Raw genomic sequence first — 18,144 nt, 5'->3', positions numbered from 1 at the left:
TATTATCTTTTGACTTGCATTTTAGCCAATTACTCATAAATAACCCCACGGGCGTTAGAGGACAATGTTATCTCTATAGCTCACATGAACTAGCAGTCTCCTGTTGTGAAAAGCTAATAAAAAAGCATGTGATAAGAGGCTGTCTGAAGTGGCTTAGAAACAAGGAGAAATTTAGAGGTTTAAATCGTATAAAGTATATTAATATAACAATGCTGGTTGCGCAAAGCTGGGGAATGGGTAGAAAGTAAAGGCGTTATCTATCTTTATAAACAATAACAATTTTCAAGTAGATTGTCCCTTTTAAGATCACATTGTGAATCTTAGAATAAATCTGTCCCTCCCACTAGACAGCTTAATTGGGATACTGGTAAAATCTTGTATTTGTTCGTGAAGTCACTTGACATTTTTAAAGTTTTTATTTCTGTTGCTAACCTGACGTTATTACATATGTTTCAGATCAGGAAAGTATTGCGCTAGGTACGGAGGAAGGACTTTTCCTTTTGCATGTGAATAAAAATGGTGAGAAACTATCAAATATTAGTGTATTGCATATCACAAAAAGTTAGTGTCTGGAGCAAACATATGGTGCGTTTATATTCTTGTCAATATTCTTGGTTCATACTGGTTTAGATAAACAGAATATTATGCACATCCTTTGTGATTTTCCCATGTGCTTTTTGAACCAGTATATAGTACATCCCATGGCATAAATGAACCTCGTTACTTCTTGCCTTTATTATAAATCCATTACTGTTAACAAATACTTTTCTCCATTCAGCATTAAAGGGACACGATACCCAAATGTTGAAACTGTTACATATTTTACATAACAATATCAATATCAAATTACTTAATTTTGAATATGATTATTCTTACCTAAGATACCCTAGTCTATGCAATGTTAATTTATAAATACAAAATACCCTTTTAAATCAGAGCTGTAATTTAACTATAGCTATAGAATACCTTTGATTTAAAACATTAAAATATAAAACAACTGTTAATACATTGCCAGTAACCAAAATGAGAGTTCAATGTTCCAGATAACTCTATTGTCATTCGTGGGTAAATATATTGCACCAGTTTTGGAAGAGAATTAAGCCCAATAATTTCTTATCCAGAAAGAGTGTCCCAACAGAATTTGATTTATAGAAAACTGTGTTCGCACACTCGCGTTCCTCTGTAAGCAAAATGGCAACAAGGCAGGATTGCAACAAGGTAATCTTACCGTAACGAAACTGATAAAAAAAATAGCTGTATAATTAATTATTTTGCCTTATCATATATATATATATATATATATATATATATATATATATATATATATATATATATATACATATACATACAGTATATATATATATATATAATATATATATTAACTGATGTCACTCAGCAATACCCTGACAAAACACTTGAAAGTGATGCAGCATAACTGTAAAAAATCTGACTAGAAAATATCACCTTAACATCTCTATGAAAAAAAGGAAGGTATTTTACCCCAAAATGTCCTAAGTATTTAGTATTTACACCCCATTGTAAAGGACTTTAAGCAGTATTTAGTATGCATGTCCCGGGATCTGCAAAGGTATTCACACCCCCATTGTAAAGGACTTTAAGCAACAAATCAGTATGACTGTCCCAGGACCTGCAAGGGAGTGTGCCTCATGCTATTTCCCTATTCATTTTAAGGAAGTTTACTATGAAATATCATGAGATCACAGTAAAACATTGAATGACCTCAGCACTGCTGATGCTGATTGGATGCTGTTAATCTCTTCCTTTTATTTTATTTTTTACCTGCAGCTGGGCAGTAACTGACAGATTACTTTTTACATAGCACTTACTCTGGTGAGCTGAGGAAATTGTGAGGCAACATTTTTTACTTTTTTACATAGAGATATTACTGTCAGCTTTTTACAGTCATGCTGCATCATAAGTCATTAAGCATATAAGTATTATGCCCCTTTAAAGGGACATTACACACTAAGTACATTTCATGCACCTCCCTCTAATTATGAGTGCCGCCATATTGGAACTTAGGTGACACTGCAGGTATCTGAAGGAGAGTTACTGCACATGTGCAAACACCTCCAGCACTGGAATGTAGTGAAAGATAGATTTCAACATGACAGCACCCATGACTAGAGGGATGTGGGGAATAACCCCAATACTAAGCTTATAGATTGTATTTAGTGTATAATGTCCCTTGTAAGTTTTTCTCTTTATATTTTTCTTACATTGCTTAATGTATTAAAGGAAAGCATGGAACTCTGTTATATGCAGAAGACTATACTGACAACTAATTAGGCCTAAGCTTCACATTCTATTCTCTCCAGCTCATTTTTTGTTGTCGTTTTGTCCCCACTACAGAGATCACACAACTGGGTGACTGTAAGCGGGTTCTCTCCATGCAATCTGTCGCAGAGGCGCAGCAACTTGTGGTGCTTTGTGGGAAGAGCCACAGTCTTCGTCTGTTCCCCTGGGACCTTCTCCTGCTGCCAGACTCTGCTGGTATAAAGATTCCTGAGGCCCGCGGCTGCCAGGCTTTTACCTCTGGTCTGGTGTGTCAGGGCTCCTCTGCTGTGCTGTGTGCAGCCTCCAAACGACAGGTCATCTGCTTCCAACTGACGAACCGCAAGGGCCTGCCTCGCCGTATCAAAGAGTTCCAAGCCATAGGAGTTGTGCAGTCTATGGACATTTTGGGAGAGAGACTGTGTGTGGGTTATCCATCCGGATTTTCTTTGTACCCACTGCTCAACGAGGCTGCTCCACTTCACCTGCCACATCCAGATGAGCCCAGGCTGTCCTTCTTGACGCAAGCTACACCTGACGCCCTCTGTGCAGCGAAGATTACGCTCAGCGAGTACCTTCTCTGCTTTTCTTCATTTGGGGTCTATGTGGATGCTCAGGGGAAGAAATCACGGCCGCAGGAAATCATGTGGCCTGCACCTCCATTGCGTTGTTGTAAGTTGTATCTGGATTTCTATATATGTGGTTCTATCTGTTTATGCTTTTTACCATAAAATCTCTGGTAGGACGTTCTTTGTCCACATCTCCAAAACAAAATTCTGCTACTTTACTATATTTCTAATCAATACCAATATTCATCTGTAGAAAATATCTATATCACACTACTTTTTAAGTGCTCCTGAAAGGGACATGAAACCCAAAATGCATTTTTCATTTTCTTTTTTGGTTATCAAATTTGTTTTGTTCTCTAAGTATCCTTTATTAAAAAATCAGATAGGCTCAGGAGCAGCGATGCACTACTGAGAGCTAGCAGGACACATCATGTAAACCAATGACAAGAGGCATATATGTGCATCCACCAATCACCAGCACGCTCCCCTTTGAGCATTTCTGCTCTGAAACCTACCTAGGTATGCTTTTTTAAAAACTGTAGCCACTGCCACAGCTCCAGGTGCCAACCAAGTCCGATGGCGGAAGTTAGTGTACTTTGAAAACGATGCCGACCCGACCTGGAGTGCCGTTACTAATGTGTGGATCAAACTGCCACATACTATTCAGATACGCAAAGTAATTCACACTCAGGAGAGTATAAAAAAAAATAAACACCTTATTAAAAAAATCCTTAAAAATGCAATGAATCAGCATGGACAGGATTCCACAAAAAATCAACTGTCTAACGGGTCTAGACAGTCTATGAGTAAGCGCCACTAGAGGGTGTGAAACGCGTAAGACAGTTGGGTATTTGCAGAAACCTGTCCATGCTGGTTTATTGCATTTTTAAGGATTGAAAGCTTTTTAACCCCTTAGTGACCAGACCACTTTTCAATTTGTTGAACTTCTGGGACCAAGGCTATTTTTGCATTTCTGCGATGTTTGTGTTTAACTGTAATTTTCCTCTTACTCATTTACTGTACCCACACATATTATATACTGTTTTTCTCGCCATTAAATGGACTTTCTAAAGATATGATTATTTTCATCATATCTTATAATTTACTATAAAAAAAATATAAAATATGAGGAAAAAATGAAAAAAAAATGCACTTTTTCTAACTTTGAGCCCCAAAATCTCTTACACATCTACAACCACCATAAAATACCAATGCTAAACAAACAGTTTCTAAATTTTGTCCTGAGTTTATAAATACCCAATGTTTACATGTTCTTTGCTTTTTTGCAAGTTATAGGGCAATAAGTACAAGTAGCACTTTGCTATTTTAAAACCATGTTTTTTCAAAATTGGCGATAGTTACATTGTAACACCAATATCTGTCAGGAATCCCTGAATAACCCTTCAAATGTATATATTTTTTAAAAGAAGACAACCTAAGGTATTAAACTTGGGGTATTTTGACTTTTTTCATGCAACCATTTTACCATCAATCTATGCCAAAGTTTGGGGGGGAAAAAAAAATAATTAGATTTTTTGACAAAATAGCAATTTAAGAATACATTTACTGATAATATTAAGGGTTACTGCCAAATAACACCCTAATATGTCTTCAGCAGCATCTCCTGGGAACAGTGATACCACCCATGTATAGGTGTGTCGGGTTCTCGGGGGGCTAAAAGCCCTTATTTTTAGAGAGCGCATTCCTGTTTTTCAACTTGGAATTTTCACATCGGTCATCATGCACCCATGTCCTATTTGGGACATTTCTGAAGCTGGCCAATGGAATTTACCCCCATCAAACCATATATTTTTGAAAAGTAGACACCCTAGGGTATTTCAAATGCTGGTATTTTAACACTTTCCATGCACTAATTCAACCACCAGTCTTTGTCAAACTTTTGGGTAGTCATTTTTTTGTGTTATTTTTCACACACATTGTACTTTAGGCATGGAGTCTCAGTTCCTGTTATGTGTTACTGCCAAAAAACACCTCAATATGTGTTCAACAACATCTCCTGAGTACATTGATACCACCCATGTATAGGTGTGTCGGGTTCTCTGGGGGCTAAAAGGCGTTATTTTTAGGAAGCGCATTCCAGTTTTTCAACTTGGAATTTTCACATCGGTCATTATGCACCAATGTCCTATTTGGGACATTTCTGAAGCCGGCCAATGAAATTTACCCCCATCAAACCATATATTTTTGAGAAGTAGACCCCCTAGGGTATTTGAAATGCTGGTATTTTCACACTTTCCATGAACTTATTTAACCACCAGTCTTTGTCAAACTTTTGGGTCGTCATTTTTTTGTGTTATTTTTCACACACATTGTACTTTAGGCATGGATTCTCAGTTCCTGTTATGTGTTACTGCCAAAAAACACCTCAATATGTGTTTAACAACATCTCCTGAGTACAGTGATACCACCCATGTATAGGTGTGTCGGGTTCTCTGGGGGCTAAAAGGCGTTATTTTTAGGTAGCGCATTCCAGTTTTTCAACTTGGAATTTTCACATCGGTCATCATGCACCCATGTCCTATTTGGGACATTTCTGAAGCCGGCCAATGAAATTTACCCCCCATCAAACCGAATATTTTTGAGAAGTAGACCCCCTAGGGTATTTGAAATACTGGTATTTTCACACTTTCCATGAACTTATTTAACCACCAGTCTTTGTGAAACTTTTGGGTAGTCATTTTTTTGTGTTATTTTTCACACACATTGTACTTTAGGCATGGATTCTCAGTTCCTGTTATGTGTTACTGCCAAAAAACACCTCAATATGTGTTCAACAACATCTCATGAGTACAGTGATACCACCCATGTATAGGTGTGTAGGGTTCTCTGGGGGCTAGAAGGCCTTATTTTTAGGAAGCGCATTCCATTTTTTACACTTCCCATTTTCACATCCCATGCACCCATGTTCTATTTAAGACATTTCTGAAGCCGGCCAATGTAATTTACCCCCATCAAACCAAATATTTTTGAAAAGTAGACATCCTAGGGTATTTCAAATGCAGGTATTTTAACACTTTCCCTACACTAATTCAACCACTAGTCTTTGTCAAACTATTGGGCATTCATTTTTTGTGTTATTTTTCACATACATTGTACTTTAGACATGGATTCACAGCTCCTGTTATGTGTTACTACCAAAGAAGACACCAATATGTGGTCACCAACATCTCCTGAGTTCAGTGATACCACCTATGCATAGGTTTGGTGGCTTGTTTGGGCGGTGCAATGCCAAATGTCTGACATGTGTTTGTGATTTTTTTTCACATTTAACATATTTTCTTTGCCTATCGTCTTTTTTGGGGGTCTTTTAACATACCCCAATTTATTTGTTTTCCATAAATGTGATTATATTTAAAAAGTTGACACCCCAAGGTATTATACATGGAGTGGTTTGATGACTTTGATGCAACCGTTTAGCCCAAAAAATTGGAGAAAGTATATGGTGGTAATTTTTCAATTTTCATTGTTACAGACACATTGCTTTTTTTACTATGATTTAGGAGAGACTGTTGTAAGTTATTGCAAAAGAATACTTCAGGTTGTTTTCTGCAAGGCACCCTGAGTACACCTATGCCCCCCATGCATAGGTTTGCCAGGATTTTGGGAAGGTTATGTTACATGATTTTAGTTATTAAAAATTAGAGTATTTCTTCTGATAGGCCTATCTTTAGTTTGGGGCCTATTGCATACCCCACTTTTATTTATTGCATTCAAAGTGTATATTTTTTAAATGTTGACACCCCAAGGTATTGTATATGGTGTGCTTTGATGCCTTTGAAGCAACCGTTTTAGCCCAAAAAATTGGAGAAAGTGTATGGTGATAATTTTTCAATTTTCATTTTTACAGACGCATTGCTTTTTGACTATGATTTAGGAGAAATTGTTGTAAGTTATTGCAAAAGAATACTTCAGGTTGTTTTCTGCAAGGCACCCTGAGTACACCTATGCCCCCCATGCATAGGTTTGCCAGGATTTTGGGAAGGTTATGTTACAATTTTATGACTTGTGATTTTAGTTATTAAAAATGAGAGTATTTCTTCTGATAGGCCTATTTTTAGTTTGGGGCCTATCGCACACCCCACTTTTATTTATTGCATTCAAAGTGTATATTTTTTAAATGTTGACACCCCAAGGTATTGTATATGGTGTGCTTTGATGCCTTTGAAGCAACCGTTTTAGCCCAAAAAATTGGAGAAAGTGTATGGTGGTAATTTTTCAATTTTCATTTTTACAGACACATTGCTTTTTGACTATGATTTAGGAGAGACTGTTGTAAGTTATTACAAAAACATACTTCAGGTTGTTTTCTGCAAGGCACCCTGAGAACACCTATGTCCCCCATGCATAGGTTTGACAGGGGTTTTGGTTAAAAAAAAAAAAAAAACAGGCCCAATTTTAGAAAAAAATAGAGTAGTGAAATGTAAAAATCTGGCACAGTAAAAGTAAAAAAAACAAAAAAACATCTAACTGTAAACATAACCAAAAAAAATAATATATATATATATAACAGCAAATGTATTTATTTTTTTTAAAAATTGACCATTGTATGGTACCGCTTGAAGCAGTCCCCAATGCAGAGTGCAGGCTGTCCAGGGCAATCAGGACAGTGATATATGGTGTCCCTTCTCTTCCCCCTCTTGGTACAGACTCTGCATTTTTTTGTGGTTTCTGCTTTGCGGCAGTAGGGGGCATTTTAAAAATAAAATGGGTAGCCCCAACTCTGCTCTCTCCCATCACCGCCCGGGGAGCAGGTGCATCATGGTACAAAATCCCCGTAATAATCTGGAGCTGAAACTGTAAAAAAGTCTTTTTAACTCTGGGGTTTGCTTTTTTGAACAACAAAAAAGCGTTGTGGGTTGCAATCTGCATTAGGTAAATTGCAACCTTTTTGTACCAGGCCCTTGTCTTCCGCATAATTAGGTAGAGCTGCAGCAGCTGATCAGCCAGATCAACCCCACCCATATGCCAGTTATAAGACTTAATGCACACTGGCTTCCTTATGATCTCAGCTCTGCCACGTACAGAAACCGCCACCGTCCTCTCTGTGTGGATGGTGGTAAGAAGGTATACATCCTCTGAAGTGCATGAAATGCAGAATCATTTCATACCTCTTCCTCGACATAATCTGGGAGAAAATGGGGGTAGAGCAGATGGGGCTAGTACTCCAGTAGGAGCGAATGGAGGGTTTCTTTATGATGCCCATCAGCATGGTCAATGCCCAGAATTTTTTGAATTCTGGCACATTGATGGGGGCCCATTGCTGCTTTGCCAAATATGTTCCAGGCTTTGCAGCACGGAACTGATGGGCATATAAATTAGTTTGGGCGACAATGTTCCCCAATACATCATCGCCCAGAAACACTTCCAGAAACTGCTGGGGGCTAAAACCTGCCACATCTATATTTATGCCAGCATTTGCTGTGAAGGGTGGGATATCTGGCCTCTGGAGATGAGGTGTTACCCACTCTTCAGCAGCAATGGCAGCAACACGCCTCCTTCTGGCAGGGGGGCTAGCAGGTGGGCTGTTAGGGGGTCTAGCAGCCACAGATACATCACTATCAGTTGAGACTGCATCTAGTGATGTATCTGAGCATATGGCAGGGTCAAAATTGGGGTCTGAGTCAGACATAGAGGCATCTGACTCTGACGCAAGGATGGCATACGCTTCCTCAGCACTATATATTTTCTGTGACATTTTTGTATCTGTCACAGAAAAAATGTACTAAATTTTTTTAAATTTAATTAATTAACTAACGCCTAGATTTAGAGTTTTGTCGGTAACGACCCGCGTAGCTAACGCTGGCTTTTTTCTGGCCGCACCTTTAAAATAACTCTGGTATTGAGAGTCCACAGAATGGCTGCGTTAGGCTCCAAAAAGGGAGCGTACAGGCATATTTAACGCCACTGCAACTCTCGATACCAGAGTTGCTTACGGACGCGGCCAGCCTCAAAAACGTGCTCGTGCACGATTCCCCCATAGAAAACAATGGGGCTGTTTGAGCTGGAAAAAAACCTAACACCTGCAAAAAAGCCACGTTCAGCTCCTAACGCAGCCCCATTGTTTGCTATGGGGAAACACTTCCTACGTCTGAACCTAACACCCTAACATGTACTCCGAGTCTAAACACCCCTAATCTTACACTTATTAACCCCTAATCTGCCGCTCCGTAAACCGCCGCTACTTACATTATCCCTATGTACCCCTAATCTGCTGCCCTAACATCGCCGACCCCTATATTATATTTATTAACCCCTAATCTGCCCCCCACAATGTCGCCTACACTTATTAACCCCTAATCTGCCGAGCGGACCGCACCGCTATCATAATAAAGTTATTAACCCCTAATCCGCCTCACTAACCCTATAATAAATAGTATTAACCCCTAATCTGCCCTCCCTAACATCGCCGACACCTAACTTCAAACATTAACCCCTAATCTGCCGACTGGAGCTCACCGCTATTCTAATAAATGTATTAACCCCTAAAGCTAAGTCTAACCCTAACACTAACACCCCCCTAAGTTAAATATAATTTAAATCTAACGAAATTAATTAACTCTTATTAAATAAAATATTCCTATTTAAAGCTAAATACTTACCTGTAAAATAAATCCTAATATAGCTACAATATAAATTATAATTATATTATAGCTATTTTAGGATTAATATTTATTTTACAGGCAACTTTGTATTTTTTTTAACCAGGTACAATAGCTATTAAATAGTTATTAACTATTTAATAGCTACCTAGTTAAAATAATTACAAAATTACCTGTAAAATAAATCCTAACCTAAGTTACAATTAAACCTAACACTACACTATCAATAAATTAATTAAATAAAATACCTACAATTACCTATAATTAAACCTAACACTACACTATCAATACATTAATTAAATACAATATCTACAAATAAATACAATGAAATAAACTAACTAAAGTACAAAAAATAAAAAAGAACTAAGTTACAAAAAATAAAAAAATATTTACAAACATCAGAAAAATATTACAACAATTTTAAACTAATTACACCTACTCTAAGCCCCCTAATAAAATAACAAAGACCCCCAAAATAAAAAAATGCCCTACCCTATTCTAAATTACTAAAGTTCAAAGCTCTTTTACCTTACCAGCCCTGAACAGGGCCCTTTGCGGGGCATGCCCCAAAGAATTCAGCTCTTTTGCCTGTAAAAAAAAACACATACAATACCCCCCCCCCAACATTACAACCCACCACCCACATACCCCTAATCTAACCCAAACCCCCCTTAAATAAACCTAACACTAAGCCCCTGAAGATCTTCCTACCTTGTCTTCACCTCACCGGGTATCACACCAATCCGTCCTGGCTCCGATATCTTCATCCAACCCAAGAGGGGGCTAGACATCCATCATCCGACTGCTGAAGAAGTCCAGAAGAGGCTCCAAAGTCTTCATCCTATCCGGGAAGAAGAGTAGATCCGGACCGGCAACCATCTTCTTCCAAGCGGCATCTTCTATCTTCATCCGATGAGGACCGGCTCCATCTTGAAGACCTCCACCGCGGACCCATCTTCTTCCGACGACGACTTCCCGACGAATGACGGTTCCTTTAAGGGACGTCATCCAAGATGGCGTCCCTCGAATTCCGATTGGCTGATAGGATTCTATCAGCCAATCGGAATTAAGGTAGGAAAATTCTGATTGGCTGATGGAATCAGCCAATCAGAATCAAGTTCAATCCGATTGGCTGATTCAATCAGCCAATCAGATTGAGCTCGCATTCTATTGGCTGTTCCGATCAGCCAATAGAATGCGAGCTCAATCTGATTGGCTGATCGGATGACTGCTAGGACTACATGTAGAAGTGATCTCCTTTATACAAAAAAGAGGAACAATAGTGACACACAGGTGAGATTAATTACAAAGTATAACTCACACTGGAATAAACTGAAACAAATTCTCAATAGCCACTGGTATATATTATCTAATGATATGTCACTCCAAGGGTGCATATCGGAGTACCCGTTACTGACAGCCAGGAGAGCTCCCAGTATCAAAGACATGTTGGTTCATAGTGAATTTAAAAAGGAGGAACCTAAAAACTGGTTAACAGACAGACAACACAGAGGAGGTAGCGCTCCCTGTGGGCATTGCGTCTATTGCACATACATGAAGAGATCTAATACTTTTAGTACCCAATCAGGAAGCAAGGCATATTATGTGAGGGAAAGAATCTCATGTACTTCCAAAAATGTCATATATCTACTGAACTGTCCATGCCCCAAGTTCTATGTAGGAAAGACCACCAGAGAGCTGAAAAGCAGAATACGAGAACATAGAGATGACATTAAAAATGAGGACATGGACAGCCCAGTTGCAAGACATTTTAAGACTTTTCACAGCTCAGATCATAATAAATTGCAAATTATGGGCATTGAGTGCTTAAAACAAAATAAACGAGGAGGTCATCTTGATAGAATTATTTTGCAACATGAATCAAGGTGGATCTTCAGATTAAACACACTAAGCCCAATGGGCCTAAATGAAAAGATAGAGTATGCATGTTTTCTGTGACCACCAAATCGTAACGTAAAAAAAATCCCTTTAAATGTATGTTACTTTAAGCATATAGGAACATACTGTCATATAGATAAGATGTTTTAATATCCATAAGTGATATAAGAGGTGAAAACACCCTTTAGTCTTATTGTGACAAAAGCAATGATGCAAGCCCCTTTGATTAATTTGAGAATTAAATGTGCTTTCAGAACGTAGATCCAGTAAACACTTTGCAAAAAACCTCTAAATGCATATCGATAAGATATATGTTGATATGATGGTAAATTTGAATATTTATGTGACATAAGATGTGTAATAAATCTACTACTGTGGTTATCAAAAGAGTTAAAGATTCATTTTTCCTAGAGGAAAGTCCAGATTAATGTGGTCGGGTCTGCAAAAAAGCATGTCCCTAACTAGATCACATATCTAAATGTGCTAAGTTCAAATAACAAACAATGTTTCTAAAGCTAATTCTCTAATGTGATACTGCAATAGATTTCTACGCATATGAAAGCCATGATGTGGTAACTATAAATAGTGTATATAGTAATGATCAGTTCCGACACTGTGCAACTTTTAAACCGTAGTAAATAATAGTTGTTTAAAACCAGCTGTCAAGTAAGCGAGTGCTGTTTAAGGGGTGGACTTTTTGAGCTAATGAGAGTACAAAAGCAGATACACACCCCTCAACCAATACATCTGATGAGGCCCCGACACTCAGCCCTATGTGGGAGGGGAGAAACGCGTCATGATTGAGCATGCACAGGAGGTGAACAGCTGTGAACGAGCCAGCGGAATTTGAAATCGAACAACAACGCTGAAGCGTACATGGCGGTGAGCAAGTGAAGAAGCCGAAAGTAAACTAAGAACTGTTCAGGTTGATCAAACTGGAAAGCAGGTACAGCTGATATTATTCCTGTATAAGGCTGGACAGTCTTGCGGTGGACGGCCTGGTCTGTCCTGCCATAGTACATTGTGCGTTGTTTATCCTAATGATTCAGTTGCCGATGGAGACAGTTATATGCACAGCATAACAAGCACAGCAGAAAGGTGTTACCATATTGCATTGATACCTGGAGGAATTGAACTTACCAGAGCGTGTTTTCAACACTAAGTGCCTGGACTTTTATCAATCCATACCAAGCAGTATAATTGCAATTTTTGGGGCCCCATGTAAATTTAAATGGACCTTTTGGATATCGATATTGATACATAGTTCATATTTTCATGGTTGCACAACATCACAGCTGTAATAATTAGTTACTGTTGCAATTTGGCTTGTCTGCCGGCCGGCTTGTTCTAATGTTTATGTAATTTATTAGGGTATAGTTGCACGGTTTTAGGAATAGGGTGGAGGGTAGACGGCCTGTTAAAACTGTTTGAGTTTTTTGATAATAAAGGCTTTTGATAGACTTTTAGTGCAGCCAGTGTCCCGCTTTGATTGACTTAGATATATGTTCAATCCTCTCTTCTCAAGTTGTATTTATATATATATATATATATATATATATATATATATATATATATATATATATATATATATATATATGCGCTCTCTGGTCTTTTCCAATCTTTCTTTACTGTGAAAAAAGTGACGTTTCGGGGACAAAGTATCCCCTTCCTCAGACGATACTTTGTCCCCGAAACGTCTCTTTTTTTTCACAGTAAAGAAAGTTTGGAAAAGACCAGAGTGCTTTGTTTGTTAAACCTTTATTTACACTAGCACCCTGCAGTTGTTGGACTAAGTGAGAGTGCTCTCCTTTGCTATATATATATATATATATATATATATATATATATATATATATATATACACACATACACACACAAATCTGACATACGTGTGATCTAAAATGCAAATACTAGTCTATATTTATTTAAAACAACGAATATTACCTTTCTGATTACAGTACTGTACTATCTTTCTGAGGGTGTTGTGTATACAAAAGTATTAAAATGATATAAATCTACCTTTAGGTTACATGTATATGCTGTATTATGACATGTAAATATTGCTTAAATAACATAAGATGTTTACACTTTGTCCCATCTCCTCTCCAAACTGTCCCATTTTACAGATGAAAATATACTAATATTCCCAAATCCAAAATATTTTGAACCCCTTAAAGGGACAGTAAACACCAGAATTTTTGTAGTTTAAAAAGGTAGATAATCCCTTTATTACCCATTCCCCAATTTCGCATAACCTCTGTGATTACCTTGTATCTAAGCCTCTGCAAACTGCCCCCTTATTTCAGTTCTTTTGACAGACTTGCATTTTTAGCCAATCAGTGCTGACTCCTAGGAGCTTCACGTGCCTGAGCTCAATGTTATCTATATGAAACACATGAACTAACACCCTCTAGTGGTGAAAAAACTGTCAAAATGCTTTCAGATTAGAGGCAGTCTTCAAGGTCTAAGAAATTAGTACATGAACTTCCTAGATTTAGCTTTCAAATAAGAATAGCAAGAGAACAAAGCAAATTTGGCAATAAAAGTAAATTTGAAAATTGTTTAAAATTGCATGCCCTATTTAAATCATGAAAGATTTTTTTTGAGTTTACTGTCCCTTTAAGGTTTTAATAAATGTTTGATTTTGGGTGAGAATTAGGTATTAAAATATAGAAACCTTTTAAACCATCCATACTATATTGGTGCATAAACTGTAGATTAGTCGCCTAGTCAGAAATGATGATCTTCTTTGAGTCAATTTGAAGTAATTGATGACTCCAGACTAGTCATCAGAAGCCATCCTGAAGTTTACCCACAGGCCGAATTATTTAAATGAGATGACTTTATGGTCATTCACTGGCTGTTCGTGCTTGTGAAGTAATCAGTAAGGTCATCTGCTAATCATTCTGAAGTCATTACCCAGAATTCTTTACCTTAGCTGATAACTTTACAAGCCTGAGGATGTCTGATGATGTGCAAATGACTTCTATAGGAGTTTGATGGTCTTAAAATGACTCCAGGGTGGTCTCTAAAGTAATCCTGTTTGTCTTGGGAGACACTAGCACTTAGTGATTTACAACTGGATGATTCAAACAGGTTATATTTTCACTTTATTACCCAATGAACATATCACTGTATTTGGTGTATTAGCTCATGTGTGAGATAGCTGTGGAACCGTGGTCTTCATGTGGTTCTGCAACTACAATAAACTGTTTGTAAACTTGTCATTCCAGCGTATACCTCTCCACACCTCACAGTTTTTAGTGAGAATGCAGTGGACATTTTTGATGTCCGGAAAAGTGAGTGGATCCAGACTGTCCCCCTCAAGAAGGTGAGTTGCATATTAATGAAAGTGGGTGTTAAAGGACCATTAAATACAGTCAAATTGCATAATTAACATAAGCATAAACCCCCCCCCCCCCCCAGTGGAATAGCACATACTTTAAATATGAAATGAGCAGTAGTTATTTTCTATCAAATTTCAAAGTTAATTCCATTTTGTCTTCTTCTGTATCATGTGACAGCCATCAGCCAATCACAAAGCACATATACGTATACACTGTGCACTTTTGCACATGCTCAGTAGCAGCTGGAGCCTCAGAAAGTGTGCATATAAAAAGGCTACGCATATTATAATAATGGAAGTATAAAAGAAAGCTTTGTAAAATCATATGCTGCATCTGAATCATGAAAATGTAATTTTGACTTTAGTTTCCTTTAAAAAAAAAAAACCACCTGCATCATGTCTGTCCCCTCTGTGTTCCGCCTAAAAAGCAGGGTTCACTGTTTGAGGAATGTGTGTAGATTTGCGGTTACAAATATGATGTCAGGGTTTCCAAGATGGCCGTTACAGCCTGGCACCATATTTGTACAGGAAGGCTGGGTCTATCCTTTGGCAGAATAGATCACTCATTGTCTCACAGAAGCAGCTCCTCTTTCTCCTATTTGTCTGCCCACTCAGCTTCTGCAAACAGCCAGGACAAGGCTGAAATGGGGGTCCTGCCACAGCCTTTTCCCTGGGGCCGAGTAAACTCTAGTTACATCCCTGCTGTGTCAGCCAAGATTAGATCCCATGTCCTTGCAGTTCCTGTTAAAGGGACCCAAATGTTTTCTTTCATGATTCAGATAGAGCTTGGAATTTTAAGCAACTTTCTAATTTACTCCTATTATCAATTTTTCTTCGTTCTCTTGCTATCTTTATTTTAAAAGCAGGAATGTAAATCGTAGCAGCCAGCCCTTTTTAGGTTCAGCACCCTGGATAGCGCTTGCTTTTTGGAGACTTACATTTACCCACCAATAAGCAAGCATAACCCAGGTTCTCAACCAAACATGGGCTGGCTCCTATGCATCACATTCCTGCTTTTTAAAATAAAGATAGCAAGAGAATTGATAATAGGAGTAAATTAGAAAGTTGCTTAAAATTGCTGCTCTATATGAGTCATGAAAGAAAAAAAATTGGGTTTAGTGTCCCTTTAAGCATGTGCCTAGATCATATGTCATTGGAGAACCCAAGTCTCTGTGGCTTTTGTAATCCATCTCATATCAGACCTATGATTGGACCTCACTGCCAATGGACACATTCTAATATCTCAGCTAAAACCTGCAGCCCCATCAACCTGCTGTTTCCAGTTTTCGGGCATTGTCACCATAGTACATTCTTTGTATCTGTAATTATTCAATAATTCAAATTGACACCTGATAACATAAATAAGACCTACTAACTGACCCTATTTGAGCGGGACAGTCCCTAATTCTGTCTGTCCCTCTAAGACATCCATATGTCCTGATTTGCAGAATTTACCTTAGCCCCATAGACCACCCAGACACACCCACAAATAAACCAGACGCCCACCTATCACCCAGACCCGCACTTTATCTTGCTCACCGAGATTCGCCACCCCTCCAAACATGACCCCGCCCACATATCAGCGACAGCCCTTTTCACTCTCCTGAGTCCCTGCCCTAATACTAGTAAGTAATTTGCAATGTTCCATTAATAAACCATTTTTAGAAACTGTCTGTGATAATTGCGCCTTGATGTTACGTTTAAAGGTGCATTAAACGCTTTGAGATTGTGAAATAAAATATTGAATTATGTGTAGTAAAAACATGTAGCAATATACTTCTATTATTTGTTTTGTCCCCTTTTCGGAAATTTAATAAAAAAAATTGCTGGCTTTCCAATTCCTGTTAGAAATCGAAATGCAGAATCCAGACTTAACACTGTTATATTAAACAGTCATTAGTTGCACATGCTATTTGCTTATTTATAGCTGTCCTTCAGGCCTGTTGTGATTATACTGTAGATCATTTATTATTAGGAGTGGAGTCTTACAGATGAATTGTCTTTTGTTAAAGGGACATTACGGTCAAAATTTAAATGCACATAGATGATTTACATTTTTTAATAGAAAAATATTTGCAATCTTCATGTATTGGCAAAAATGCTTCTAGTAAAAGCTATCACTGTTTTAGTGCTAACTTTTTTCTCTGCATATGAAGCATAGCTAGATATTCTCAGTGCACCAGCATTTTAAATACTGCAGCTGCCCAGAGCACCAGTGGGGCTTGTATCATGTCAGCAATTAACAAATTGAGTCATTACCAGATGGTACAAGCAAGTGCTGTGTTTAAAATGCTGGTGCACGGCGCATACTTAAATAAACGTTTGAAACAGCTATAGCTTTTATTAGAAGCATTTTGCTATTACGTGTATTACAAAAATGCTTCTATTCAAAACTGAAATGCATCCATGTGGGTTCCAATTTTGGCTGGAAAATCCCTATAAGCAATCAGTAGTTTTTTTATTTCTCCTATATGGTCACCCCCTGGCCAAGGGAAATTGTTAGGATAAATTAAATTTGACAGGAAAATATAAAACCTAACAAAACATAGAGTTTTACATTGTGCAGTATCACATAGAGATATATAACAACACATAAAAGAAGGTGTTCCAATGGCACAATATCAGGTCCCCTCATATATAGGTCCCCCTAGTAAAGGATACTCACAAAATAGTTGCACTTATCTCAAACTGCTAATCCAGCAGTCTGGGATATCACATGCTCCCCAGCTAGTGTGTAACACAAGTTAAAGGGACAGTCTACTCCAGAATTGTTATTGTTTAAAAAGATAGATAATCCCTTTATTACCCATTCCCGGTTTTGCATAACCAGCACTGTTATATTAATATACTTTTTACCTCTGTGATTACCTTGTATCTAAGCCCCTTTATCTCAGTTATTTTGACAGACTTGCATTTTAGCCAGTCTATGCTAACTCCTAAATAACGCCACGGGAGTGAGCAAAATTTTTATCTATAGGGCACACATGAACTAACGCCCTCTAGCTGTGAAAACTTGTCAGATGCATTCAGATAAGAGGCGGCCTTAAAGGGCTTAGAAATTAACATATGAGCCTACCTAGGTTTAGCTTTCAACTAACAATACCAAGAGAACAAAGCAAATTTGATGATAAAAGTAAATTGGAAATTTGTGTAAAATTGCATGCCCTATCTGAATCGTGAAAGTTTAATTTTGACTAGACTGTCTATTTAAAAACATGCTGCTTGAGGAAGCAAGATTTACTTGCGAAGCGTTTTTGGCATTGTATTTTAACGTGTTACACACTTTTATTGAATTAATTTCCAAGTTAGCTTGGTGGATTTTTTTAAGTATAGTCTGAGTCCTGGATGGTGATTTATTATCACACTGATTACTGGGGGGGGGACAGTACCGACAACGCACCTACTGCAGTTTAGG

At 37.9% G+C, this 18,144-nt stretch overlaps 1 protein-coding gene across 1 annotated transcript in view; it reads left to right on the top strand.

Annotated features, from left to right (window-relative positions):
- Positions 1-18,144, top strand: part of LOC128665888 (serine/threonine-protein kinase MRCK alpha) — a 420,939-nt gene that overhangs the window by 381,542 nt on the left and 21,253 nt on the right. Inside the window, exons 29-31 of the mRNA XM_053720136.1 lie at positions 457-519; positions 2,374-2,967; positions 14,617-14,714. Coding sequence (XP_053576111.1) covers positions 457-519; positions 2,374-2,967; positions 14,617-14,714 — 755 coding nt within the window. The remainder of the gene's footprint in view (positions 1-456; positions 520-2,373; positions 2,968-14,616; positions 14,715-18,144) is intronic.

This window comes from Bombina bombina, chromosome 7, assembly GCF_027579735.1.
Source record: "Bombina bombina isolate aBomBom1 chromosome 7, aBomBom1.pri, whole genome shotgun sequence".
NCBI lineage: Eukaryota > Metazoa > Chordata > Amphibia > Anura > Bombinatoridae > Bombina > Bombina bombina.
This window is presented reverse-complemented; position numbering and strand designations above follow the sequence as displayed.